Consider the following 27,644-nt stretch of genomic DNA (forward strand, 5'->3'; position numbering starts at 1 on the left):
AGATCAGTACTCACCACACAGAGAACTGGTGTGATCACGATCCAGCTCCATTTCATCCAAGGACCAGGTCTGTATCCAATCATATCCTCAATGGCATCATAAATATTATCAGCGCCTGTAATGGACAGTGAAATATTTTTCAGAATCCTGTATATAAAAATGGGCTAAGGTAGAGGACTGTTCTAAGGATTAAGCCCGAGAAGGAAGGATGCTAATCCGGAGCCCTCTGGGATCAGATGAAAACGGCCAAAACCAAAATCTTCATTTTGGATCAAATTTCCATAGATTTTGTTTGGCTTTTTCTTTCTTAAAGGAGATGGAGTGAAGAATCAGGGAAATGACCAGTCACGAATCGCGAACTTTCCTCATCTCTCCTAAACTACTGTCACAGCAGCAACTGGGGCCACGGTCAGACTTTGGCCATCAGCATCTCTTGGAAATAACAGACAGAATGCACTTTCCCCTGACTTTCTTTTCATATTTTCTATTTGGTTCGCTTGACCCCTGCAGACAGCTTTGAAAGGATTTTTTCTTTTGAGACAAACACAAGTTTTCATGGCTGGCCAATCTTTCAACTCTCATCTCCAAAAACACATGTAAATGCTTAATTGTGCCTTTCTTAATAATCAATGAAAAAAACCCCTCTTTTTGTGTGTGTGAAAAGCATTGAGGGTTGGCTTGATCCCAGATGCAAATTTTCCTCCAAGAAGTGACTGCAAATTTATATTTATGGTAAGAATCTGTTGCTGGGAAGAAGCTTGTGGAATGACTAACTATTTGGCTGGCAAAATTGTCACTGACTCATCAAAAGGTATTAGATGAAAGGATTCACACTTACCATAAACCCAGGCTACAGCAATACATTCAAAGAATGCAACCCACAAAAGGCATACACCACTAGCTGCATAGTAGTCAAAGAGTTGAAAAACATACATGCCACCCTGTAAAAGAGATATATCATGGATTAGGATCCAGCAGGAAAAAAACTCTGAGCACTCTAGGCCCAGCTCCAAGTAAAATATGTTTGTGAACAGCATATGCTGCTTGCCAGGCACTTGTTTATGTCAGGTAATATCTACTAATATATCTTTATGGCTGCTCTCTAACAAGCAGAAATGTCAAGCGACTAGGTAAGGCAAACACCTGGCATCACCTTCCTCAGAGAATATGCTTGTTTACTATAGAAAGCACTCTAAACGAGAAGATGATTAACCAAAATTAAGCCACTTACTATAATCGACTGAAACACTTAAGTCTTCCCTTCTTAAAAGTATTTTTAGGATGGGCATTTACAGAAATGAATGGTGCAAAGAAATAATAGGTCCTTAACATAAATGCCTCCAAAAGCCTAAAAATGCAAGTCAGCTCGTCAGGACGGTTCTCATTTATGAACCAAGTGGAAGGACTGTTTTTCATCTGTCGTTTTACTGCACTGCTAGACCCGTTGTTCTCACCACATAGCACTGTATTTACCTGGCCAAAACATGATTTGGTTAGGCACGGCCTCTTACAGGTACTATTTTAACTCCCATAGTTGTCCTCTTCAGTTGTTTTTAAAATCTGTCTTGAATTTTATTTTGGAGATAAATATCACGGCAGTGCAGCCACCGGAACATATTCCAGTCTTGTTTACACTAGAATAAATCCAAGGCTATATAACTGATTCAGATCTGTGTAACTAAGATTAAAATCTCTTTCCCTGCATGCACTGGATGGGATTTTAATCTGCTTTACCGGAGGTTCCCATTACGTTTCATCATTTGGAGCCAGATGTTAATATTCATACTGAAGTTGATTAGTACCTTAGATCGGATTGAAATTAATGAGATTTCAGATCCCTCCTCCTCACACTGAAGAAGGGGGGAGTATTTAGCTCCCTTTCAAAACAGTTTCAGAACTAGGGATGAAAGAGGTAGTGAAGATCTAAAGAGGCTGGTTTTTGGAGTGGTTATTACTGCGCTGTCTGATTTGTAGTGTAAATTCATCTCCACAGGGACCAAAAATGAAGACAATTTCAGACAACCCGCGTTACTTACCTCAGTCACCATAGTTAGTCCCAGAAGATAGCTAAGGAAACATACTACAGCGATGAAGATTTCCCGTCGGTAACCCTTCCTTAGGAAGGATGGGTGCAGATCAACTAATGACGTGATCTGTCCTTCAACTTCAACAAACTAGAGAAGCAAACAACAATAACAAAAAAACGTGACTCAAAACATACCCACCAGGCATTTTATCCTGTCATATAATTAAACAAAACACTATTCCGAACAAGTAACTCAGAAATCATTCCTTAAAACACAATGGTTAAAGTGTGGGGGCAATTTTCTGCCTGGAACAGGCTTGAGAATGGCTGTTCATTTCCTAGCATCCTCCTGAACTCCTGCAGAGGCTTTGCAAATGCAAGCCACAGGGAGAAGGGAACTTAATTTGACGTTGGGAAGGCACTTACGTGGCTTTCAAGCTACAGCTGTGCCACATAAAAATGAGATATTTGCTGGAAAAGAGGCAGAGAGAAAATGCTCAGTAATGCCTAAGTCTTCCGAGCTGAGACCTCTCAGTCTCTTTCTCTGATGTGCCCCAGCACCTTGTAAGTAGGTGCTGTTTTGGTTAATTCAGTAAGTAGATATAACTGCACTCTTGATTTTGCTAGTTAAAATCCAGCCAGTGGAAAGGAAGCTTTGATGCTAAATAGGCAATCTTTTCTCACCTTGAGCACTTCTGAATGAGGCTATGGGGCCCAACGATAACAGATCTGTTGCTACATTTCCCATATGCAGATTTGGTATTTACAAAGATTTAACAAAAATGTGGCCAAAGATTAGCCAAAATCTGAATTTATCTAGCTAGTGATAACTGTATTTTTGATAACTTTGAGCTTTATATAACTTTGTGTTAACCAAATAACCAAAACTGGATTTGAGTAGAAGTTTCTGGAATGGAAGCCCTGTCTTCCTGCAGGGAAAAGGGACTGCTCAGCTCCTCTCAAACAAACCCAGAGGAAGGGAGGGATCGTTCAGCCAAGTCCTGCCTTTCCCCCTGACCAGGTTCTAAGCTTGCAGGTGTCAGTGCAACCCTTCCCATTCGCTTTTGGACCCTACCCAAGGCAAAAGCATCAAGTTCACTGAAAACATGAGGCCGTCAAGGGTTGCCAAGGTAGCTCTGTGGAGCTGACCTTCACTTTCAGTGGCTAAATTATCTTACGATCAGCTCTTTATCATGGGGCATTTACAAAGCAGCATTATTCAAGACAAGATACCTTCTTCTATCCAGTATCTAGATTGCTCCTGAAGTGCCCAGAAGTGCCCTGCATTAACTATGTCCTTTTTGACCAGGAGCTGAAGCCCTGTTAGGAATGACAACCTGCTCTGAAAATAGGCCATCAGATTTTGTTGCCCTCTCTCTTGTTACTGGGACTTCTGAAACTGGCTTTTTTTTTTTTTTTTTTAATGCAATCATTTCCTTTGGTCTGATTTGATCTTAAACCGCTCTGGCATTCCAGAAACCTGCTTGACTGCACTCCAAAAACAAAAACAACAACAACAAAAAAAGAGGGTTGGAAGAGAGAAATTAAGCGCTCCAATTAGTTTTAATCATTCTACACAGTTAGGAGCTTTTTAAAACTACTAGACAGCTTCCAATTTGTCAAAGTACAGGGCTGCTGAACCACAGTTCTGGACACTTCTATATTCATTTCAGAGAGATTTAAAGGTGTTCACTGCAGTTCAAAAATTAAGCCACAAAGATCAATTTAGGACACATGGAATGTCAAAAACGTAAGAGACAAGTGCACAAGAAATGAGTAAAAACCCATTTGCAGAGCTCTCTTCATATGGGAGAGGATTTAGTCTAAACAAATACTTTGCCCCTGTCACTGGCGTTCTGGTAATCCTAGTTACTTTGCATTTCAGTGCAGAAAGCTGCCTGTTGCCCCCAAAATTAAGCAATTTCAAACGCATGGTCACTGCATAAACCTTGGTCACATCTGTTTCCTTGTAAGTGGACTATCTAGAAATGATTTACAGGGTCCTCTTGTGCTATTTATTCCAACATTTCTACAAGCAACCACTGGGAAAAAACAGCCTAAATCCCTGAACTTTTGATTTTTCCCTTGCTCTGCAATTAATAGCAGTGTGTGGTTCGGACGGCCGGAGCTGTCCTGAGATGCTCCCTGGCCCACTTGGGGCTGGCATCAGGAGTCAGCAGGACCCCAAGGTGTTCAGGGTCTCTGAGAGCTGATGACAGAAGCTACTTTCTTTTCCCTCTGCCAGGTAGTGAAGTTACCCTGGATACACATCCCCAAACCTGTGCTTTTTGCACCTTATAAATGACTTTGCATTTGTTTGGCGCTTTGCAGCCAGTGGCGCTCGCATTCCTTGTTGTTATTAATTACAGTGAGTATTAATGAAGGTGGCCACCCAGTTGATGGCAGTGGCAGGAAGCATCCTACAGATTTCTACGGTCTGTCCCGCATTTGAAGTGCTCAGCCCCATCTCTCGCACCCAACGCACTCACCTGGCTATCCAGTCCAAGCAACAGAAGCATAATAAAGAAAAGGATTGCCCAAAAGGTGGGCAGCGGCATCATGGACACGGCTTTCGGGTAGGCAATGAAGGCCAGGCCGGGACCTAAAGGAGAAAGAGAGAACAGGGAAGGGGGAAGGGAAGGGGAGAGAACTAGTAAGTACCAGCTCTTCAGCAGAGGTAGGCACACTCAAATGCAGGAATGCCTGGTTCCGTTCAGATAAATCCAAACGCGGCTGGAAATACCAGAAGTGAAACAGTTTGGCTCTTTTATCTGAAAACGAAGCACGCATGACTACAGCAGAAACCACAGGCAACCCCCCCCGAGGCCATGGCTAACAGACGGCCAGTTTTAACATCTGTCTCAAACGTGCCCGTAACGAGTCTGCTCCTAGGCCTGTCCCACGCGGACGCAGCGCCGGAGCGGGGCGGGGGGGACGAGGGCGGGGGGGATTGCAGGGGAATGGCAGAATCCCATCGCTAGCCCCCATGTGCACGATGGAGATGATGATGATGGAGCTCTCTCGCATGCAGGGAAGGGGCTCTCTGCTCCAAAGGTTCCCTGGGACAGGCACCTCTGTGGACGTGGCCACCTCCGAGCTCTGCGTGTGTTTGGTAGAGGGGCAAGGGGAAGACGGGCGGCAACTCTGCCCACCCTGCGCTGGAGCAGCAGGCTAGTCCTAGCCGCTGGGCCCGGCTCCCTGGCGAAGCGCCTCCGCGCTCCGCACCTCCTGGGGCCGACACTCAAGGGGAAAGGCAATCACCTCCTCGCGGCCGCAGCGACGTGGGGCGGCAGCGACGCCGAGCACGGCCACGCCGGGGCCCATGGACAGGGTGGCCCCAGGGTGCCCCGGCCCAGGGCACAAACCCCCTGGGCCCAAACGTGGGGGCGAGGCCGGTTCTAGAGCCCCCCTGGGGCTGTGGGACCAGGGACCCGGCTCCTCGCATTAACAGCCCTCTCCACATGGGCCACCATGGAAGCCTGGCAATGTCTGCCTTTTTTCTTTCCTTTTTTTGGTTAAAGAGCCTTGAAAACTAGCGCTTTCCATGCCTTTTAAGCAGATTTAGATAAAACTTTGCTTTCAATGGGGAGAGGAATTTTGCTTTCTTAACTTCTGAAGTATGGGGCCTGATGTCTCCTCGTCTAGCCTGTACAGAAAAAAATCTCTTAAAGCTGTTCTTCCTACCTCCCACTTTTGCTTTGCAACAAGAAAGATGGAAAAAGTAGAGGGAGAAGTAAAAAAAAATAAACTTTTCTTTTTAAACTAGAGAAAACTTTAAGTCACTGAAAATGCTTGAACAGAAATAAATACAAATTAGCCAAACAATCGAGCAACTAGTTTTATTTAAAATGAGACTAAGATTTTTATACGACAGACGATACCAAAATAAATTGGTGGGTGTCTAAAATTTGCAGGGATTTGGCCTCCCCACCCCGTCCCGATCTTTGCTGAGACAGATGTAAAACGGCTGCCCTCCATAACCCCCCCAAACTGCTGCATGCTTCACCCCGGGGACGTGTCCTTGTGCTGTGGTGCAGCCTAAGGGCCCTGAGCTCTGTGCTAGCTTTGATTTGCCTTTGAAACTAACAGTTGGAATATAAGGGCGAAAAATCTGCGGGAAAACAAAAACGTTTCTGGCAACCCCATCGGTGAACATAAGGAATTTTAAATGATACTTAATCTGGACTTGGTTGCTCAGAAAGATTTTTTTTTCTCTCAAATCTGAAGCCTCCTGAAAATGCTAAAAGTGCCTTAAAAAAAAAAAAAACAGGGACAGTGCTGATTAATAAAAACCATGAGGAGGGACTGAACATGCTGTGAGGCGGTGGAGGGAGGTGGGTGCCCTGTGGGTAAGGTCCTCCCTAATGTTAGAGCCATCTCCTCACCTTTCCCTAACGTTTTGGTTGGGGCGGCTGTGACTTTGCATGACCCAAACCCACAAGTGCTCAGCACCGGGGGAGGCAGCGAGTGAAAACTGCCCTAGGATCTGCTGGAAGGACCTGGACAACGCTCCCTGTCATGGAAAAACATCCCTGGGGCTGGAAACAGAGCAGCTATGGGTTCAGTTGGCTGGCTAAGGGTATCCCCCTGGCCGGCTGAGATGGCTGCAATTCCTGCCCATTGCCAACTAGGGCTGAATTTAAATCCTCAAATTGCAAATCCTGAAGGGATCAACAAGGAAATGTGCAACGAGGCAAAAAACAAAGTCTGAAACTACACAGCACCCTTGCTGCTCCAGGTATAGAATTTGGATTACGTCAGTCCCCTTTGAAAAATGCTTTTTGAGCTCTTTCTGGAAAAATGCTCTGTAAGCACCAAATTCATTCGTTAATTTGTATCTAAACATTACTTAATAGTGCTGGGTTACTAATAAATTATTTACTTTTAAAAAAATAATGCAACGTTACTGTGAAATTATTTAATTTACCAAATGCCAAGCAAAAGGAATGCAGCTGCCTGCTTATCAGTGGATTTAATTAATCAGAATTAGAATAAATATTGACCAGAAAAAAACATCAGTGTGTAAATACTTAAAAACACTACTCTTGGAATCGATCCACCTACATATTAAAAAAAGTGGGGCTATTTACAATTCATTCAGTAGGATTATTCCCTTGCTTCCTGTGCTCAAACAAAGCAATCAACCTCTGATCAGAATAATCATTATGGCCAAGAGACTAATTGCAATTGCAAGAGGTATGCCAATTTTAGCCACCCAAGAATGCAGCAGTGCCACCAGCGTCATTAGTTTTTCATTAGCCCTTGTAATGTGAGATATTTTTCATAACGACTTCACTCCTGGAGTCATATGATTAGAAGACATATCATGTTCATTCTGTTCTTTTTTAATTCTATTTCTAAATTTTTTTGCAGAGAAGAGAGCTTTCAAATACTATGCAGGTGAATTGTAATTGCTAAAAAAAGTCAGAAAGAATTGCTGGAAGTGCTCTGAAGTGACATTCTATGAATTTGATTAGCTCTAAGCCTGTCTTGTGGTTGTTGAAGCCTGACCGGTTAGTTTTGAATTCCTGGGGTTGGTAATGCCCATCTATGCTGTCTGTTCCCCCTCGAAAACACATTGCTACCCTTGCCCTTATGGATAAGACAAGCACAGAAGACAAATGTCATCTATAGTTTCCAATATATATTCACACACATGCTGTGAGGATTTAACCTCCTTCAGCTGCATGCACTTAAGCTGGATATCAGGGGCAAGAACCCATTCTGCACCGGGGAAGCCTATAATGTATATCCCATTTCAAAATGGACCTCTCACCAGAATATCAACCTCAGCCCAAAGCTATATGTCATAAAGGCGGGATTGCAACAGCTATAGTTATTGCGGATGAAATGGTCCATAGAATCCATGAGAACTGGTTCTCCAACTTCTCCTGCCTTTCAGTGAGACTTAGAAACATGAGTCCCTTCAAGAGGCCAAGAATATTCCCTCTGTGAGCAAGTGAAACTTAAGCTACAAAAAATACATAAGAACTGGCTATTTGCATCTGAGTGAAAATACAGGTAGTCTGACAAGAAGGATGGAATAAATTTTTAAATCAATGATGTTTTTGGACCCTAGATAATGGCTAAACTCAACTGAAAAGGATTAACCCCCTCTAGGAAGCGTGCTAACTGCCCTGTTAATCAAGAAAGAACAAACTACATAGCCCCAGCTAACCATCATTGCTCTAGATGCAAGCCCAAATCAACAGGTGTGAATGTGCTTATTTTTCTGGAGATTACGGGAAATCTGGTTCTGTTTTTATTGCTTAGATGTTAGCTGATTGAGTCTGCAGAACTTTGCTCACACGCTAGGCGGCAGTGCCCACCACCACTGCCACCAATACCATCGTACCTGACTCTGCCACATCAGCAATGTTCACCCCTTGCTCTTGTGCCATGAAGCCCAGGACGGAAAAAATTGCGAAGCCAGACACAAAACTGGTACCACTGTTCAGGCATCCCAGCAGCAAACAGTCCCTAAGTCACACATATGTCATGGAGCAAGTTAATTAAAAAAAAATTAACCCATTGTCCCTACTTTATTTACATCATTTAGCTAAAACACTAAACCCCCTTGGATGGAAACTTGCCTATAGCAGTTGTATTTGTACTTGTTGTAGCTCCCCAGGGAAGTCATTGCTCCTAAGCAGATTGCATATGAGAAGAAGATTTGTGTCCCTGCATCTATCCAGACCTAAAGGGAAGATGGAAGGATTGTTACTACAGGCATCATTGCATTGCAACACCCAACACAAACACACAATTCCAAGTATGCAATATCAACAAAATACTTGCTTCCATTGAGAATGATAGCTATAGGATCAGGAAGGAAGGGAAAGAAAACATCACATTTGCAAATTCATCTTTTGTTGGGAAAAGAAAATTGTTAGCATCAGAGTCCACAAGAATGGCATCTCTTCATTAGTCCCAGTATTCCCTCCCCAGAAATGTTCAGTATTTCTACTGCCTTAATCATTCAACCGATCCTTCCTGTTGACGCAATAAATGTACTCCAATGCTCTAGGAAATGCAGTAAAATAGAATCAGCCTACATGGTCACTAAATTGACAATAATGGAAAGCTTGAGAAACAGGCATTTTTCTTTTTTTTTCTTTTTTGGTTATTTTTCTAACTATTCAAATGCAAGGGGAAAAAAAAAAAAAGACATAGGAATGGGGGAAAAAACAACCAAAATACAGTGCCATTTAAACTGCAAGAAGATTATCTCAGTCTCATGATTCTTTCTAATATTAAAAAAAAAATCATACAGAAAAATAGAGCATTATACCATGAACCTCCAAGTTAGGAAATATATAACAAGCCATCAAATTCATCCTTTGAGTCCATCTACTCACAACTTTTTTTCTGCTAATGTAAGCGTGCTAAAGCCAGTGGAAACTACAAAGAATATCTGATTAAGTGAGAATTCAGCCTGTAGACCCTCATATATTCCCTTCCACCATCACTTTTCAGGACCCTGACGACTAATACCTCCTTGGAGACAATGCTTTTACTGGAAAAAAAACTCACTATGGGAGAGTGTCCTGCCTGCTCATGTGAATCTCTTCTACATTTATCAGCTGTCGCTCTCGTCTTAGTGCTAAGGGTAGATCATAAAAATGATAGAGTCCCATAGAAGTCCCATAAAAGAAGATGCATTCATAAAATATAATGTCTGATATAAAGAGGTTGTCTTGTATAAACAGAGTATGACTAGAGAATAAACCAAACTGCCACAATGTTTTTTTTTTTTTCAATTATGCTTATCCTACTTCAGTTATTTAGGCAAAATTTTTGTTTTAATCTAATATCCATTATAAAGAAGCATCAAAAAAAAAAAAAAGACATTATTCTCAGGCAGACTAACATCTAGTTTTCTTAAAAGATGTGTTCTTCATCCTTTTTTTGTATTGTATTGTTTTTCGTTTCTCATGTGATCACTGTTGGCTGAAGTGATGCTGATATGTTGAAGTGTCACTTATTTGGAGTTTGCGAGTCCAGACAGAGATCTTCATCTAATCAAAGCCTATATGGAAAAAGGAAGCCTAGGTCCTAACAGCCAGTACCAAGCAAATCCTCCTTGTGGTGCTTCAGAAGGCTTTGGTCTTCACCTTTGCATAGGTTTTCATTCTATTATTTCATTCCTTTTTTTCCCCCGCTCTCCTCCTCCTGAGCAATGGGAACTAAAGTGACACTGATACTCACAGTTGTTGCTTGATGTTCCAGCTGTGAAGCTCACGTTTCTCTCCTTTGAAACTAAAGACTACCCTCATTAAAAACATGTATCTCCCTTACCTTACCAACAAGAAAGCTGAGATTCTATAACGGGACAGAGTCTACAGCCTCAGAGTCCTTTGACACAAAAAAAAATACACACACACGCATACACACACATACACACACATGGAAAGATGCATTAACACATATAACAGTGATCTTTTCGAGCAGATATTCTGGAAAACATAACCAAGCATTAAAGTTCATGCTATATTTGGACCCTTAAAGACCATGGAAAAAATGCAGTGCCGTGACGTCACCACCATCACCCTCCATTGACTGTCCCCCTTGTTTCGGAAATCATCCCATTCCCCGTTCCTGATTCGGTACCTGTGGATCAGCTAACCGTGAGATATCAGGATAAAGATAAAACTTGATGCCTTCTGCAGCTCCAGGCAGGGTCACCCCACGGATGAGCAGAACGAGGAGCATGAGGAATGGGAATGTGGCAGTGATGTACACAACCTGGCAATGCAAAGAAACACTATGTTTAGTCTCTGCTGGTTGACGCTACAACTCCAAAATCAGAAGAGATCTAATGACTGGAATTCAAAGGCCCCTCATACCTAAAAAGGACCCGACCTGAGTTTCTGTTTGTTGGGGGCTATTTTTAGTGTAATGCTCTCTCCCACTTGCAATTGTTCTCCTGGTTCCTGCGCTCAGCCAACACAGCGTGTTGCTTGGGGCCTTGGGAACATTCAGTTTCATTTATCTCCCCTGACCTGCCCCAAAGAAGCCATTATGTCATTCAGGCACAAAATACAGAGGGTTTCATACAACTCGTGACTTTAATTAGAAGTCCTGCCTTGGCCCTACAGGTTCTTCTCACTTGACAAGTACACCTTTGCCAGTGAAGCTGCAGAGATGTCCTCACCAGGGGTGCCAGAAGCATTACCTCACTCTTGATCTCAACCTAAAACCCATAAGGTGGCTTGCAAAGCAACCTGCAAGGCCCCGCAGCCCTTCCCCAGAGAGCACGAGGCCACCACGGACTCGGTTCTGTGGGGGATTTCCTCGCCACAGGGACTCCATTTGTTTTTCTCCAACGGTGCCGCGAGGCTCTGCTGCTAACCCTACATTTGCAGTGAAGCCTCACAAATATCTTATCAGCAACTTCATGTGACACTTGTTAGCCATGAAGATAATTGGGTCTGCGCTTCTTCGCCTCCCTTCCCCTTGCCTTAAAGGCATTAAGCTCTTCAGGTTGGCAGCAGCCTCCACAGTGGTAATTTCCAGTCCATAATTTTATTTTTGCCTTTGCTGCCTATTCAGCAACATCATTACTGAACAACTAAGGATCTATTCATCTACTTTTGAGAATATGTCTTCATTATCTTTAACCTCTATTCCCTCTCTCTGTGAATAACAGTCTACTTCTTTCTCCTGCCTTCTTTTGGTTCAGTTGATGAAAGAGCCCTTTGCTTTAATCTCGAGTGTGGGGGGTAATTTAGGCTGGCTTTGGACAGTTCTATCTTTAGACCCATACTTTTTGACCTCTAACATTTTGTTGTCCTTGCTCATCAGAGCTTTTTCTCATTTTTTATATAATCGCTGTGTTATAGTCAGGAATAACTACTGTCCAAGAAAGGTTTTTTTTTTCTCATGGAGTCAGATGATCCCCTCAGGTAATTACAGTTTGCTGCCTTGAGTTAAAATATATTTTTGTTTTTCAGAATTTGTTTAACTACAGCAAAGCTCCCAGGATGCATCATTTTTCTTTTTAAGTGTGTCCTCTGAGAATAACCAGGAGAACTCAAAGCCTGCACTGCCATAATAATTCATGGAGCCAAACTGATTTCATAAAATGAAAAGAAAGCTTTTCATAAAGATCTTTTTCAATTCTCTTCCTGGGGTTTTTGTATATTTGCCATTGACAAATAGTACATATTATACATTAGCCCAGTTTTATCAAAAACCAAAGGATAAAAGGGGAAATTCTATGCTTTATAATCTTTTTTTTTTTTTAACATATAATCCCAGCCTATGAAAAATAAAAGTTTTCTTACAAGAAGGATATGCTTGCATGTATTCATAGCATCTGGGTAAATTCCACCTACAAAATGGACTTTGCCCTGCAGGGAAAAATTCTCTGGAGGAGATTTTCAGATCAAGTACATTATCCAAAAAATAAGCACAACTATTTTTTTTGTTCATTGCTTTGGGTTTATTTCCCCAATACGCTACTGCAAGATGCAAGAACTATGTCTCCTGTTCTCTCTTTTTTTTTTTTCCTGCTCTGTAAAGAGTTATTAGCACGCTGGAAAGCAGGGAAGTGATATAAACAATGATCTACTAAAGTAAACCAGACTTTGCAAATAATTCAAGTCCTCCATTAGAGTTTACAGTTTACTTTTGTATGACCCCAAAGTTAATGGAGTCAACCAGAGACTTTCCAGTGGTTTCACTGGGCGGCTCCATCCTCTAATGATCCCAGATACACTGGAAAGCAGGCTGTGAATTTCTATTTACATTGCCTAAATACAGTTTTGCCAGGTTTCTAGAAGATAAAAATTGTTAGATAACAGATTCTAATTCATTTTGTCGTGTTCACAGGAGCCTGAAATAACATACCATATGGAATCTGGGGAATCTCTTGGAACTACCTTAACTTTGTCAGGCAGACCCCATGCTCACAAAGTGTACTGCTGAAACAGGCATTTCCATTCCGCTGTGTGGGAGATTTAGGGTGTTCTCCTTCACTATAAAACTTACACGATCTCCTCAATGGGTCACCTCAATCAGTAGTAACACAGAACGCAAACATTTTTGTCAGCGTGTATACTTAAAGGTGTGGAAACTGTTCTCCAGGGCAAAACCCAGCAGGAATACAGAATAAAGCACCAGCCTGATTTTAATGAGGCTCCATGAGAAAGCCAMAAAAAAAAAAAAGGCAAGGCAGAAATGACAGTGAAAAAAAATAATTTAGGAAAGCTAATGAGATATGGTTTCCTATGGAGTTGTGTCTCCTGGTTGATTTCCCAGGTTCTAGCAAGGTATGAGTGCAAAATGATGCTTTTTATTTGCAGCTGAGGCAGTCACAGTTTCTCTTGCAGGCTCTCTGGGATGCAGTAAGGGTTCACCCTGTGGCCTTTTATTTCAGTTGGCACACTAAGACGGTTGCTCACTTTTACCTAGTTGACAAGAAATTTGTGGGAACTTAATATCCTGAGATCTGTCTAACGCTGTCAGATTTATCTGAAACATTGACTCAACAGAATTGAAAGACACACAGAAATGCAATGGCTTCAAAGGCCTTGTTTTCTCATGAAACTAGGTCTAAGAATATTAGCATATCCAGCAGGCAGTAATACCATGCTTTATATTGCTAAGTGATTGGCCAAATTTTCTGTAATTTGCTACTGGTTCTGGCATAGAGTGAGGTCAGGCAAGACTTAACTATCACCCTTTAGAGAAAAACATGACTCTACAGAGCATAGGATAAGCATATAGTGAGGATATATAAAGCTACAGAGGCATGCAAGGGTGAAGCCTCTGCTTTACTGCGTTGGGTTTAGTTGGGACACTAGGAGACAGGAATTAATTTTCCTTCTCATTACACTCAGCCCAAAGCTGCATCTCGCGTTTCTGTCAGAGAAAACAGTGAAGCAGAGTCCTGATAAGCAGACTGCAAATGAATTCAGTATTTGGAAAAGACATCCAAATGTCAGTGCAGTTTTTGATGACAATCTCTGCTAAGGAGAGTGCTTGTGAAGGAGTACCCCAGTGTGGTCTGCCAGGTCCACACAGAGCTCTTCTGCAAGCAAGCAGCATTTCAAAAGTGCCATGGAGCCAGCACTATCCATTGCCTGGAGACATCCCTCCCCAAGTTAGCATCCACCCCACTGCACTGAGGGAGAGCTTGGCTGCTATGCCAGCACGGGCAGGATGTGCAGAGCACCACAATTATCACAAGATTATTGGGATGTTCTTCCTCACAGAGGAAAAGAGCTATTCAGAAAGCTGTCTAGCTGCTTGTATCTGCTTCATCATGCCACCCCATTAATGGCTACTTGACTCAAAGGCATTTTATACTTTTGGCACTGTCAATGACTTTCCAAAGCCACTCAAATCCCCCTTTTATTCAGTGCAGAAATATGCATTTTTGCAATGGCATTACCTAGTATTCATGACATCTGCTAACTCTTTTACTGCAATGATTATGAAAAGGGTAAAAGAGCACTTACTTTCCCAGTGGATTTGACTCCTTTCCAAATGCAGAAGAAACATATCACCCAGACAAGGAGGAGACACAGGGCTAGATCCCACTTGATAATACCAATATCTTCAATTCCCGAGGACAAACTCAGTACATTGCGCCTATATATTGAAATGAAAGAAAACAAGAGAGGGATGCAAGAGCTCAATTAGTTCAGATTCTCGTTAGGATCTCTGCAAGTATAAAATTGCATTTATGACAGCAGATGAACTGGTAGATCCCAGCCCTTTGAATGCTTCCTGACTAAGTTAGTGCTGCTTATTATAAGACAAACCTCAACTGAAAACTTCTGGGCTTTCTTTAAAAATAAATGCCAACTTCCCAATCTAAAGGGGCAGTTCCTACAAACATGTAAAAAAATCATCTATAGAGCTTGCGCTCAGGAAGCAATGAATAATTCACTCCCAAAGCATTTGAAATAGGGAGACCCATTAATGCATTTACCTGAGACCTCTTTGATTTTTATTAGAGAACTAAAAGCAGATGGTCATCTCACCTAGAGCATGGCTCAGCAATCCTATCTAGCTTTCTGCAAAGCACCCCAATGGGTTACTAGAAATGCTGCTTTTCAATACCAGGGTAGCAAGTGCATTAGGTGATTATTTGGATTTTCTCCATTCCATGTTATCCTGTCTCACAAAGGCTGAAGACCTCAAGGGACCTGCCTGGACTTTCCAGCAGAGCCTCAGTGTTAAAAATCTATTGTAAGATCTAAACTAATGTATTTTTGCAGCAGAACTACTCAAACTGGATACCCAGAAAATTCAAGCCTGGGGGGAGGAGAATCTGGGCTATATTGATCGCTTTGGGGTTTTGCTGCAAAACCCACCACTACACAGGTTCAGCAAAGCTCTCTTAGCTAACTCCACATCTTTTCTGCACGATGTTGTTATTAATTATAATTTATAGTAAACGCACTGTCACTAACTGTCACTCAGGTAAAGAATGGGAGAACAGGTTGAGGCTGAGTTCGTGGTAAACAAGAATTCTTGAGCCTTATTAATACACTAATGTGCTCTGCTAATGTGGAATATGAAAACGTAACAGGAGCTGTAACTGGCGCTAGAACATAAACAAAAATAAAATGAGGAGAGTTACACAATCCTTGAAGGATATTCCAGCTCGTTAATCAAGCGAATGGAGACAGGCCCTTGGTACCAGCAGAGGCGAAGCACGCTTTAATGTTGACAAAAACTAATCACTCACACGGATGCCGTATGTACCAGGGGCGAAGAGAGGGGGACTATAAAGTGATTTTTCTACCTCTCGGGTTTGCCCCCCAAGACAGAGGCAGCTGCCCCAGCTTGTGTTTAGTTTCTGTGTGGCTCCCTTCAGGATTACATGCCAGGAGCATGTGATGGTCTTTCTTGGGATTTGGACGAATGAAGCCTGCTGATTACCAAATATTTATAAACACTCAGCCAGCATCAGACAATAAGAGTTTTGTTTAATCATAATTAGCCCGTAACACTTATCCCTTATGTATTAATATGTGTGTAAGCCTTTAAGGTTTTGAACTTTAAATAAAATCTTAAGAAATAAAACCTGAAGCATGTGATGCCAAGAGGTAAGTCTCCTGATACAAAGCCAGATTTGCTTAACCCCCTTTTATTGCTGCTCAAGCAAGCATGTGATTTGCCCAGAACATTAGTTCAAATGAAGTGAAATATCAGGCAGGACTGTATGTCCAGCCAGGCTGGGAAGGACAAGTGTTATTCAGCACGAAGAGGTTAATGCCTCAAATGTGGGCAATTATATCCGTGCAGGGCTAGCTTTACAAAACAACACGGGTGAGGAGACTACATAAATCACGCACAATGAAAATGGTGTTGGGTTTCAGAAACCAAATACTCCCAAACCCCTGAATTAAACTGGAATTAATTGTGCCGCAGGGCAGATGGATATCTTTGGTTTAAGACTATTTATTGACCTGTCCTTTTGTTGTCTAAGATGGCAAAGTGGCTAAAAGTGAGTATCTTCTTGAGACTTTTGGAGACATTAAGAATAGTAGTATGGCTGGAGAAAGTTGAGAATACCAAAAGCTTCTGCCTTGTGAAATCTTGCCTTAATTACAACAGTGCTGCATGATCCCTGTTCTTACTTTAAGACACCAGTAGTTGTTTATGTAGAGGGAACAGCTATTTTTAATACTTCTCTAAGCGCCATGTGTTCTCAAGGCAGCTTGCTTTGTTAAGGACAATTTAACTCATGGTGAAACAGTGATCTAAGGACAGAGTGCCTGTGGTAGTAGCTGTATGGAGCCAAACTTCTCCCTGGCCTAATTCCAGGGAAGAGTTTAGTTCATGACGTTTAAAACTGCTCTATGAGGACAAAAGTTAAGGAGGCTGCAAAGGGCAAGGAGAGCTGTCCCCATGAGCATTAATCACCGAGCAACCTTTGCTCCAACAGCACTAAAAAACCAGGGAGCGGACGTACAACTATCGGCATGGGGAAGATGGAGGGAAGGGAATGGCACTGTCAGGACCAGGATTTCTTCTCCAGTCTCAGGCATCTGACTCTCCATACTAGGCTGTCTCTAAAGGAGGATTTGTTCAGTTTGCACAACAATTTTGAGGTCAGAAACTAGATTTCTTTCAGAGGAAATTGCTTGCTCCTCTGCTGCTCCCCCGTCTCTCAGTGAGATTCTCCATCATTCACTTCCATCTCCACCTGCCCTACCTTCTATTACCATCCTGACTTACTAAATCCCTTGTTCCTTTAATCTTCCACAACCTTTTGCTGCAACCGCAACTCTCTAACACAGCGACTGCACAGCAGCACTGCAGACCTGTGCTGCTTCTGGAGGGCTTGAGGAGACCTCCGAGCATCCTACCAAGCCCACCACTGATTTGGATTCAAAGACCTTGGTCCCTCAGTCACTGTGGGAGAATCCAAAGGAGGGGAGAGTGTTAAACTTGCCTTTAAGTTCCCACAAGGTATGCAGCAATACTATTTAACACATCTTTTTCAACTCCCTCCATGTTTACAAGGGAGGAAAGCAATGGGAAAGGATCTGTCATCCCAGTGCTTGTGGCTCAGAGACAGTAATTGCTTGAAGAGCCTGTACTCCGTCAGTCACACCAGCCATCAGTGCACTTCAAAATTTAAGATTATTTCTGTATTTTGTATTTTGCCTCTTGTGTTACAAATTTTAGTACAGTTTGTAAGATTATTTTTTCTAAATCACTCAGGCCAAATATCTTCAACAGGAACATCATTTCTGCTGTGGCTATTGGCTGACATTTATTTATAAAAATAGAGAAGTAGGTACAAGTTGATCATGGAATCATGCTGGATTTTAACCATGCTAAAAAAGCCAAGTTGGGTCAGAACCAAATTCTGCTCTTAACTGGGCCAAGAGAAAAGATGTATTTATTTCCTAAGTTATCTGTAGATGCTTTGGATATAAGTCTCCCTTAAGGTATCTTCCTCTGCTGCTATGTTTTGACACCTCCATCAACACTTGGAGATTTGAGGTCATGCTCCTTCAGAAATCAAGTTACACAATATGGTTTAAAACTTGAGCTATAATAGAGAAATGGGAATAAGAAGCTTGGGCCTGATGAAATCCAGGCATCTGGCAAAAGGGAGAAAAATGATGTAACAAAAAAGACCTGAGAAACTTACAATATGGGACAATATCCAACATCTCTGCCAGTTTTCTCTGAGAGGCCATTGCCTTGCATTTTGGTCAGCCTGATGAGAGATGTGCTATAGCTTCACAAAGGATATTTAAAACGCTAATATTTGGGGAAAAAAGAAGTAGTGACAATCAGAGGGGAGGCAGTTTGTTTCCACTCTAAATCCCTACTACCATGGCTTTTGTAACAGACTTATTCCTATTTTAATGCTTGGTTTAGAGAGTCCCAAGCCAGCAATGAATAAGCTTTTCTTCAAAAATGAAAAAGAAATTGCAGTGAGGTCTTACAGCTCCTTCTGTTCCCTTGGCTGAATACAGTTACACATTTAACACTTTCCTTCACTATTTCCAAGGTTATCAGTCTGTTTCAGTAATGGTGTTAACTGATAGAAAAAATGGTCAAACAATTGACATTCAGAGCATCGTTTTTCCTATCTAAAATTCCCCATGGCCCTTCAGGAAAATCTCAGCCACACGACAGGAGCATCCCAAAAGCACAACAAAACCAGGTGCACTTACTCCCAAAACTCAGTGACAGGAGAAGTGAAGTTAGTGGCATTCAGTGATATCCAGAGCGTTTTGTTCTTCCTGAGAGTGTCTTCCACACAGGTCGGCGTGTTCCACTTCTGGTGACAGTGTGCCCAGGGCAGGACGCTCTGGAACGACTGGAACAGGTAGTAGAGGCCCCAAGCCAGGATGACGATGTAGTACACGTTCAGAAGGGACACAATCACTATGGAAGCATAACCAATTCCTGTCGAAAGGGGAGGGAAAAGAAAAAAAAAAGAAATATGCACCTAGATAACAGCCACTTGATAGGACGTCTTGTCATCTCAAGTAGTTGGGGTTCCTCCCACTGTTTCATGGACTTGTGTCTTGCTCTACCACACTGTTGCTTGAAAGTGAACCCTGTTCTACCAGCCACATACCCAAAGCACAAACCTGCCACCATCTCTGACCAGTACTGGCACTTTGGGCTGAATTTCCAAGCTATGGTCTACTGAGATTGGAGGGGAGGTCTGCCAGAGACATACCCAGTCTAACTCCATCCAGGTATTTACATCTTAATTGGAAGGAGGTCAAGACATCACGCTTTGTTTATTTGAGAGCTGCTCCATCTCACATCTTGGGTCTAAATGGGCAATGCCATCTTTGCAGCCCCAAGGCAGTTTCCTTGGAGGCAGCTCAGCTGCTCAGTCCACATGTCACTCGGTCTTAGCGACTGGCTCGGCTCAGCCTAAGTGCAAAACAGGCCAACTCTTGAACGACTTCAAAAGGAAAATTCCAGAGCTATCAACATGAAAGTTTCTGCCCCAATTTCACTTGTGCAAAAGCAGCATAATATTTGTAGCTGTTATGGTTAATTAGATCAATGTTTAACTCTGCTATCAATATTTGATGATAAAAAATGTTCCCTGTTTGTTTTTAAAAGCAGGGTCACGGGCAGATAAGGCCAAGCCCCATACAATTTCGGGAGCTGGTGGAATGCTGCTCCAGAGAAGGCTTTCACTGAATGCCAAAGTATTCTTCTGAGTCTGGTATCTCGAACCTATCCAGTTTAGCTCCATTAGTAGAGTCAAACTATGTGTTAAGTCACAGGTAGCTACTGTTTTTTAAATACAGAGTGGAAGGGCTCCAAGAAGTCCAGTTTTCTGAAAATCTTTTAGTATCTAGAATGAGAAACTCTAAAAAAGCTTATGAGGTTTGCCATTTAGTGGCAATAGTGAGGGGGAAAAAAAAGAGATTTCCTTTAAGAAGAGATAACAGTCTCTCACAAGAGGAAGACAAGCCTATTAGTTTCCCTTCACTCTGATGGCTGTTGCAGCACCTGGAATATCTGCTTCATATTTCTGTTTCAAATAGTATTATACCACGGATCTTTACTACCAGGGATGATATTTGCATTGCTGGAGCAAACTCTATTTATTCCACACAGCTACATTTCAGTCAGGTTATACAGCTAGCCACATTATGAGAACAACGGTTTTTCTTTTCATGGATGCTTGGAAGATTGTTATTTAAACAAAGGACATTCTTTTCTCCTCCTCCTCAAAAGAAAGTTTCATGGAGGTAAAAGGAGAAAAGAAATTCAGCCACAGCTGCATGATTAAACCAACCTCTGGAAGTTCTGAGTATCAGGTGGGAGTGTGAGCCACCAAGAAACCCTGCCTGGAGTGACATGAGGCAAGAGATGCCCCCAATGGCACTTAGCTGTCAGCCTGGAGAGGGTAACCTACATACAAGATGGGCATCTTCAGTAACTTTGCTAACCTAGCTTTGATTTTTTCATTCTAGCTAACTTCCAAAGCAGTGTTCATTTAATTCTGGCGAGTTACAAGTGATTCTCCATTTGCTGGCAAAGGCCCTTTAGCCATAGGAAACAATCCCAACTGCTTGCCAGGGTTTGTTCAGGTATGATGAATGTCCCGTTCCCAAACCCTACCACAAACTGCTCGCCAGGTTTGGCTGCAGCAGCAGGATTATGCCAGTGATAAGCATTTACAAGGCAGGAGTTTCATATCCAGACCAGAATAATATTTTGGAGATTTTTCCACAGAAGGCCACGTCCAGGACTCTGCTCTGCCAGCCTTCCAAAACAAGCCCGGCTTCTTCCCTGGCACCCTTGAACACAATTCACAATTGCCTTTTTAAGAAGTAATATGCAATTTCTTTCCTGCTTATTGGCCCTTCTGCCAGTTAACAAGCTGATAGCATCAAATCGATACCTTTCTTTGTCCTTCAGACTCTCAGACTTCCACCTTTCCAGGAACCAATATCATCCTCTCAATTACTGCCGCAAACAGCTGAATTAATGGACGTGAGGGGAATAGCATTGCTGTGTCTGGGTTACAGAGGTGTCTTTAAGCAATAAGGCACAACAAGATGTACTAACCAGTGAAAATAGGGCAGATCTTTTCCCAGCATGTAATTCCACCTTCGGAGGTATACTGTCCTAGCACCACCTCCAGGAAAAACACGGGAAGACCTCCCCCAAACAGGAAAATGAAATAAGGTATAAGAAATGCACCTGTGGAGAAAAATAGGGTGGTACAAAATTGAGGTGAAGCATGTGGATCTATGCAAGATATTCTAAAACATATTAACAGGCACAGATAGGCAAAGGAACACATATACGTGTATGCAATTATCTCTGCAGGGGAGGATTTTTGCTTATACTCAAGCTCTGCAAGGGGAACAGGTAGATAAAGCTAGAAAGGATTTTCAGAAACTGGAAAGGATTTTCATACCTTTTTGAAAGTAGAAACCTGCAATATCAATGGAGTTAGACACACAACAATCTCACCTAACGAGGAATGCTTTTATTCTGAAATCCAACAGAAACAGTACTTGATATTTTGTTATTACCATACAATAGTGCCCTTAACTCAAGTTACTCTGGATTTGCAGTGCATGACTCCGACCACAGAACTATAATAATATATCTTACAGTTAAAACAGATTTAGCTGTAGCAGAAGCAAAAGAGAATAAAAGGTTCAGTAATATTCAAATTCCTGTTGTTTCTCCATAATTGAGTCTTAACATAAACCATTAAGTAATAAAACCGTGTCTCCTAAATATTGTCACAAAAAAAAAAGAAAAAAAAAAAAGACGAGAGAGAGAAAAAACAGATGTCTGATTATCATGTTTTCTAAGTGGACAAAGGCAGCTAGAAGCAACAAGCACGAGAGGCAGCCTGCCTGCCTCGTGCCAAGGAAATGAAGCCATACTTACCTCCGCCGTTCTTGTAGCAGAGATACGGGAACCGCCAGACGTTGCCCAAACCAATAAATCCACCAGCCACAGAGAGCAGAAAGTCAATCTTACTCGCCCACTTCTCCCGCTGGGGCGGCTTCCCCTCTGCCTCATCCTCGGGCCGAGTGCCCGGGCTCTTGCCGGGGGAAGGTTTGAGGATGTCCTTGTGGAAGTCTTTCAAGCACTGCAGCTTCTCCTTCGTTGCCATATTTCTGCTCTCTATAAAGGGAAAAGAAACAAAAATGCCTGGGTTTATTAAGCAGTCTTTACCAGTACAGCTCCCTAACACCGAACTGCTCAGCCATTCATACATTGCCATTTGGCAAGCCACGATATGAACATATATAAATATATATAGGCTGCCTATACTATCAGGAGAGACAAACCTTCCCTGCGACCGCAGCGGACAGGGCAGCGTAGGGGAGAGCAAAGATGTGACCGCTGGCTGCCGGCAAGAGGTCCTTTAGACTGTGTCTCGCATCAGTGACTGGTGTCACGGAGCCTTGACTCCCTAACAGGCTCTCTCTGCTACACGGGCAAACGTCTCAGGCTGTTTCCCTGCCCCTAACAAGGTGCAAATCACTGCATCTTGACTCCTTCGCCAAAGTTTAAAAGTACAACACGTCAGAGCAGTAAATCTCACCTTCTTTCCTGATAAAACCCACTCCTCTGCTTCCCAATGAACCATCCCTGATTCATTTATTGCCTGCAATTTTCTTTCCCTGCAGTATTATAAAGCTTTCAGAAAACTATACACTCATAACTGGAAAGTCATTTGTCCTAATCAACTTGCAGAAACTGAAGGAATCTTTTCAGTTGATTCCATTTCCATAACTACATTGCTTTCCCTTGACATCAATAAAGGGACAAAAATAAACCTTTATATTCAATTATTGTCTTATTCACCCCAATGCAACTGCAGTTTCCAAGAAGAATTGTTCCTTAGTTAATTAAAAATTCAGTACCAGGAGTCACCTGATGCAAACCAAAAGCAAATTAAACCACACTTGCCTAGCTAAATTTATAAGGCGCAAAAGTCACAGATTGTGTAAAAATAAGACCGAATTGAGTTACTCTATTTAACAAGTGTCCTTTTACCTAGGATTTCCTAACGAAAACAAACGAGGAACAACTTGCATTTTTTACTGTTAACCAAAACTCAGGCATATAAGGCAAATCCATTCCCTGCATAACTCAAGTGAGTGTAGCTGGATCTGACCAGTTACTTCCACATGGTGTTTTGATGCTGAAAAGCATGCAGAATTTTCACCAGAACTAAACAAACCAGCAGGACCACAACCATTCCCTACTTGTACATGTTACTGTGCGTGCGTAGTCATAAAATGAAATCATGCTTCAGATTATCCACTTGATAGCTGCAAGCCTCCTACCTGCTTGATTTCTAACCTGATTTAGCTGCGGTGGTGACCTGAAACCTGAGTTGACATTAGCTCTGCAGGAAGTTTTTAATTCAAACATGCTTCTGAGATAGATACCCATCACTGTGTCGTAAATCTTTCCATCCACTGTGGAAAGATTCAGAAGGTTAAAATTTTGGCAAATTCCACGCTCGACTCAGTGACACGTTGCTGGCCTTTGCAAAGCAGCTATTGCAAGAATTGCCTACCAGGCTATGATCTGAATAGGAACTTTAACCTGCACAGTGCTCACAGGATGACTTGCTGTTTTTTAAAACCTGTCAATGCGTGGAGGTGATGTGAATAGCTGCAATACCTTGGAGTCAACAGCAGAGAGAGCTCATAGAAGGAGAAAGCTGGAAATAGGGTGGTGGATGATCATTATCCCTTATAGAGGTATGGGAGAAGGACAGGTGCCCTCCTCTAAAATATCTCCTACTGGCTGCTGTTAGAGAGGTGGAAGGAGATAAACTAATGTAGTGATTGAATAACTATGGCAAGGCCAGATCTAAAATAGACCTTTGTTGCGGCAGAGAATTAATTCACAATAAGGAAATCAAGTTCCTAATAAGGTGCCTGGAGATAGAGGGAGGTGCTTTGGAGAGGGATCCGCAGAAGCCTCAATCTTTTTGGGGCATTAGCATCTCATTGCAGGTCCCTCAAACAGGTACTGGCCTCCATTGTCCCCTGGAATCATTTCTTGGGAGGGGAAAGAATTAAAAAAAAAGACATAAAAATGAAAAGAAAAGCAGATGTAATCCTTTTTTTTCCCCCCCCAAAACCCGCAAGCTGACCAGTGTCCTCACTGCATCAGCAATGTGGGACGTAGAAAGCTTAATTTCAATTTCCTTGGCTATTTGTGCCACTTGTGTCCTCTATCTCGCAGGAGCGTGTCACCCACATCAGGCAACAGGCATGGAGAGCATTCACCTTGTCTCTTTTGGACACTGCTCTTCACAAAGGTTACGGAAACACTTGTCAGAAGATGGAGAACGGATGGGCGAAAAAGGGCAGAACTCATGTCTAGCAGGTAGGGCACTCTTCCATTTTTCAGGTCATTTTTTGGTGGACTCCAGGGACTGCTGCAAACCTGCTTAATAGGGCACAGAGATATATAAATCTATAGATCCCCATAGGATTAAGGTCTGAAATAGGAGCTTAACTACTCCCTGTGATGACTGATACTGGAAATACCTAGAACAAAAAGAACATTGGGCACCCAGGGAACCTTTATGCCAAAGACTGAGGGGACCTACAGACATCAGCACCTCCAAGGTGAAGTGATTCAGGATTGTTGTTTTTAGGCATTTATTTCTATCTTGCAATAGGGGTATACAGGATATATATATACACACACATATATATATAGACACACACTTTTTCCAGCTCACATCTCACTCTAATCTTCTTGGCTGAGGATTTACTTTGACCTAGGTGTTACTCTGTTCTACCCAGATCTGCAAGCCCGGCCCGTTTACTGCACTCGGCAAATCCTGCCTCTCCTGGGGCCGAGCTGATCGCCCTGCGGTTTGTCCTAATTACATGCACACACAGTGCTAAACGGTGCCTTTTCAGCTCCCAACTTTGCAGCTGCGTGGGGCTGCACTTTAAAAAAGAGAATTCTAATTCAGCCAAAGCCCCCCAAATCCATTAATTACCCAAGGTAATTCCTGTCGCAACCTCAGCTGGAGTGTGAAGCTGGATCTCCATCTCCCCCCTCAGCCTGCAAATGGCTCTCAAGGCCACACTCGCTCTTGAAGTGCGAGGAGAGGGATCACCACGATTTTGTGGCAAGTCACCAGCTGTAGCAAGGTCCAGCACCTACCCGATGCCTGGGCACAACTGGCAGTCCCTTTCCACCGTGCATTTCCTATGTAGCCTTGCTAAACCCTCGGTCGTGTTTGGAGGGCCGGCAGCTGTGGCTGGCAGGCACGTACGGTCGGCCAGCACCATAGGAATTGACGCTAAGTGGCCACCTGGGACTGCGCTCCTAGCCCATGTCACGTTCAAGGGATGTAGGACTTCTCCCCCTTTGCTGCCAACCATTGGTGTCCTCCCAGCCATTCCCAATTACAGGAACTGCCTACAAAGGCAGCGAGGGTGGGGGGTACGGGCGATTCTCCTGGGTGAAGAAAAGCCAAGAAAATCAAGTTTGTTTAGTAAAAGGCATTGTCTTTTTCCTTAATGGGGCTGGAGTTTCATTTCCTTCAGTTATGTCCCACTGGGTGAGGTTAAAATGGCTCTTAAGGGAAATAGTCTGACAGAGATGCTGAAACAATATGTTGTTGCCGCCCAGGTCAGAACCAGAGAAGAATAGGTTATTTTTACTGTATCACTTAGTGGGGATGGTATCCGAGATCTAAGTCCATCTCATTCCCCTGAGGAAAAATACAGTACGAAAATGCTCTTACACCCGCCTAGGCCAAAGCGATCCGAGCTGCTTCCCCAGGACGGGCATCTGCTTCCAGCAGACACGTCCCCACTCCGGGAAGCTCTGGGTGGCTCTGGGAAGCTCTGGTTGGATCTGCGGAACTTAATACAGGATCTACAGAGAGCAGCAGCCTGGCCTGCCACAGACAGCATTGAGCAGCCACGTGGGACCTGGTGAGACCCTGATGTGAATGTACGGGGAGAAGGGACCCGGAGTGAACCAGGGCTGCGGTCGGCTCTCACGTAGGCTGCTACCATCCCTAATTAACGGAGGCCAAAGCTATCGATTGGCAAATCAATGCCAGCAAAATGTGGAAAAAAGGTAACAGGGGAGCAAACACGGTCCCTTTGCGCTGCCCCAGTGTGGCCTCCTCCTTCCCCCCTACAGTCAATAGCTCCTTTATTCCCACAGAAGAATCCCGCGTCTGTCCTGCTGCCACCTGTCAGTCAGGTGCACCAAATCCCTCCGGAGAAATATCCCCCTGCAAGGAGCCCAGTGCTTTTGCTGCTCCCCCGTGACTGATTAGCTGAAAACGCCAAAAAAGATTAGCTGTAAATAGTGCGTTCTGCAGCTAGTCCTGGGCAACCAACCCTCCTGTGCTACAGTTGTTGGATCTTTGCACGTCCTGCCTGCACCTTGGGTAGGAAGGTGCAACTCTTCCCATTGGAAAATATTGGCATTGAGGAGCAAGCCATAACATGCAAAAATTGAGGGATAAGGGAAGGGAGAGGCCAAGGGATCACACGAGGACAGATGGAGATGGGGGAAGGCCCTGGGGGCAGCCGGGAGCTGCTGGCTGTCTGAACACATGTACAGCTCACATTACAGCTCAACCACGGTGCGTTGTGGCAGACAACCCATGGATTATGCATCTGAAAATACAGTTTGACTTCTCTTCTGGCATGACAGCAATGACAGGCACTGTGCCTCTGACCGCGCAGCGAGGGGATCAATGTGGAGCAACACCTTCCAACTGCAGCCCCAAACACACATCCGTCATGTCCTCCTTTAGCTCCCTTGAAATTTCTTAAAAATCAAGTCCTCAAAACAGAGGTGTACAAAGCCCTGATGGATATACAGGAACAAAAGCTTCCTCTGCACACACATATGCTTTGGTAAATATTTGTGCATGCTAAAAAGCAAGTCCAAGCCTGCACCTGAAGATATGAACCACAGCAAAGGAGCAACTTCTTGTTTGGTCAACACGGGGTCGCATAAACACTGAACAGAAATTCAATGTTCTGAATTTATGACTAGAATGATAATTGAGAAATTATTTTATAGCCTCTTTTTCCACTAAAAATACAAAAAGAGAAGTTCAGAGAGTCTATAGCTTTTGTGGGAATGCCTGAGGAATGGCTGCAAGTCTGGGCTACTGATACTATGGACAATTTCTGTAGCATGATGTGTTCCACTGCTATGTTTCCTCTCAAGGACTGGCTTTACTAACTTTGATCTGTGCTGGCTGTGTATGCTGAGCTTCTCTGCATCCTCCCTCTCCTGAGCTTCTCTGTATTCTCCTTTGTTTCAACCTCAATGGCTTTTGAAAGACAGTGTGTTTATCCCATTATAATTAACTTTTATGACCCTATTTAAACTCATTGCCTCTTTAGGCATTGTCATCACTCCTACTTTCCTACCATTTTTTACTGCAAATCATGGAAATCAAAGTCATCCTCCTACATAAAACTGAGCTTCCATAGATCTGCTAATGTATCTGTGATTTACTTTTGGGGTTTTTTTTAGGTGTATTACTGTCATGAATATCACAGAGTTAGAAGCACTGACTGCTGGATTAAAGTTGCTTTTTACAACAATCAGCTTCAACTGTCATTGAGGGCAGCGGAAAAACCACTATTGATTTCAACAGCAGCAGGAT

The 27,644-nt window shown here is 43.0% G+C and overlaps 1 protein-coding gene across 3 annotated transcripts in view; it reads right to left on the minus strand.

The window, feature by feature from the left end:
• The window catches only part of SLC6A6 (solute carrier family 6 member 6), a 48,474-nt gene that overhangs the window by 3,811 nt on the left and 17,019 nt on the right, over window positions 1-27,644 (minus strand). For all 3 annotated transcript variants that reach the window (XM_026052481.1, XM_026052482.1, XM_026052479.1), the window contains 11 exons: window positions 21,896-22,135; window positions 21,056-21,190; window positions 18,682-18,916; window positions 14,491-14,623; window positions 10,637-10,771; window positions 8,620-8,723; window positions 8,382-8,506; window positions 4,516-4,628; window positions 2,037-2,174; window positions 839-941; window positions 15-115 (listed from right to left, as the gene is read on the minus strand). In XM_026052481.1, coding sequence (XP_025908266.1) covers window positions 15-115; window positions 839-941; window positions 2,037-2,174; window positions 4,516-4,628; window positions 8,382-8,506; window positions 8,620-8,723; window positions 10,637-10,771; window positions 14,491-14,623; window positions 18,682-18,916; window positions 21,056-21,190; window positions 21,896-22,124 — 1,551 coding nt within the window. In that variant the 5' untranslated portion in view covers window positions 22,125-22,135. The remainder of the gene's footprint in view (window positions 1-14; window positions 116-838; window positions 942-2,036; window positions 2,175-4,515; window positions 4,629-8,381; window positions 8,507-8,619; window positions 8,724-10,636; window positions 10,772-14,490; window positions 14,624-18,681; window positions 18,917-21,055; window positions 21,191-21,895; window positions 22,136-27,644) is intronic.

This window comes from Nothoprocta perdicaria, unplaced genomic scaffold (genome assembly GCF_003342845.1).
Source record: "Nothoprocta perdicaria isolate Ctin4 unplaced genomic scaffold, notPer1 scaffold_9, whole genome shotgun sequence".
Lineage (NCBI taxonomy): Eukaryota > Metazoa > Chordata > Aves > Tinamiformes > Tinamidae > Nothoprocta > Nothoprocta perdicaria.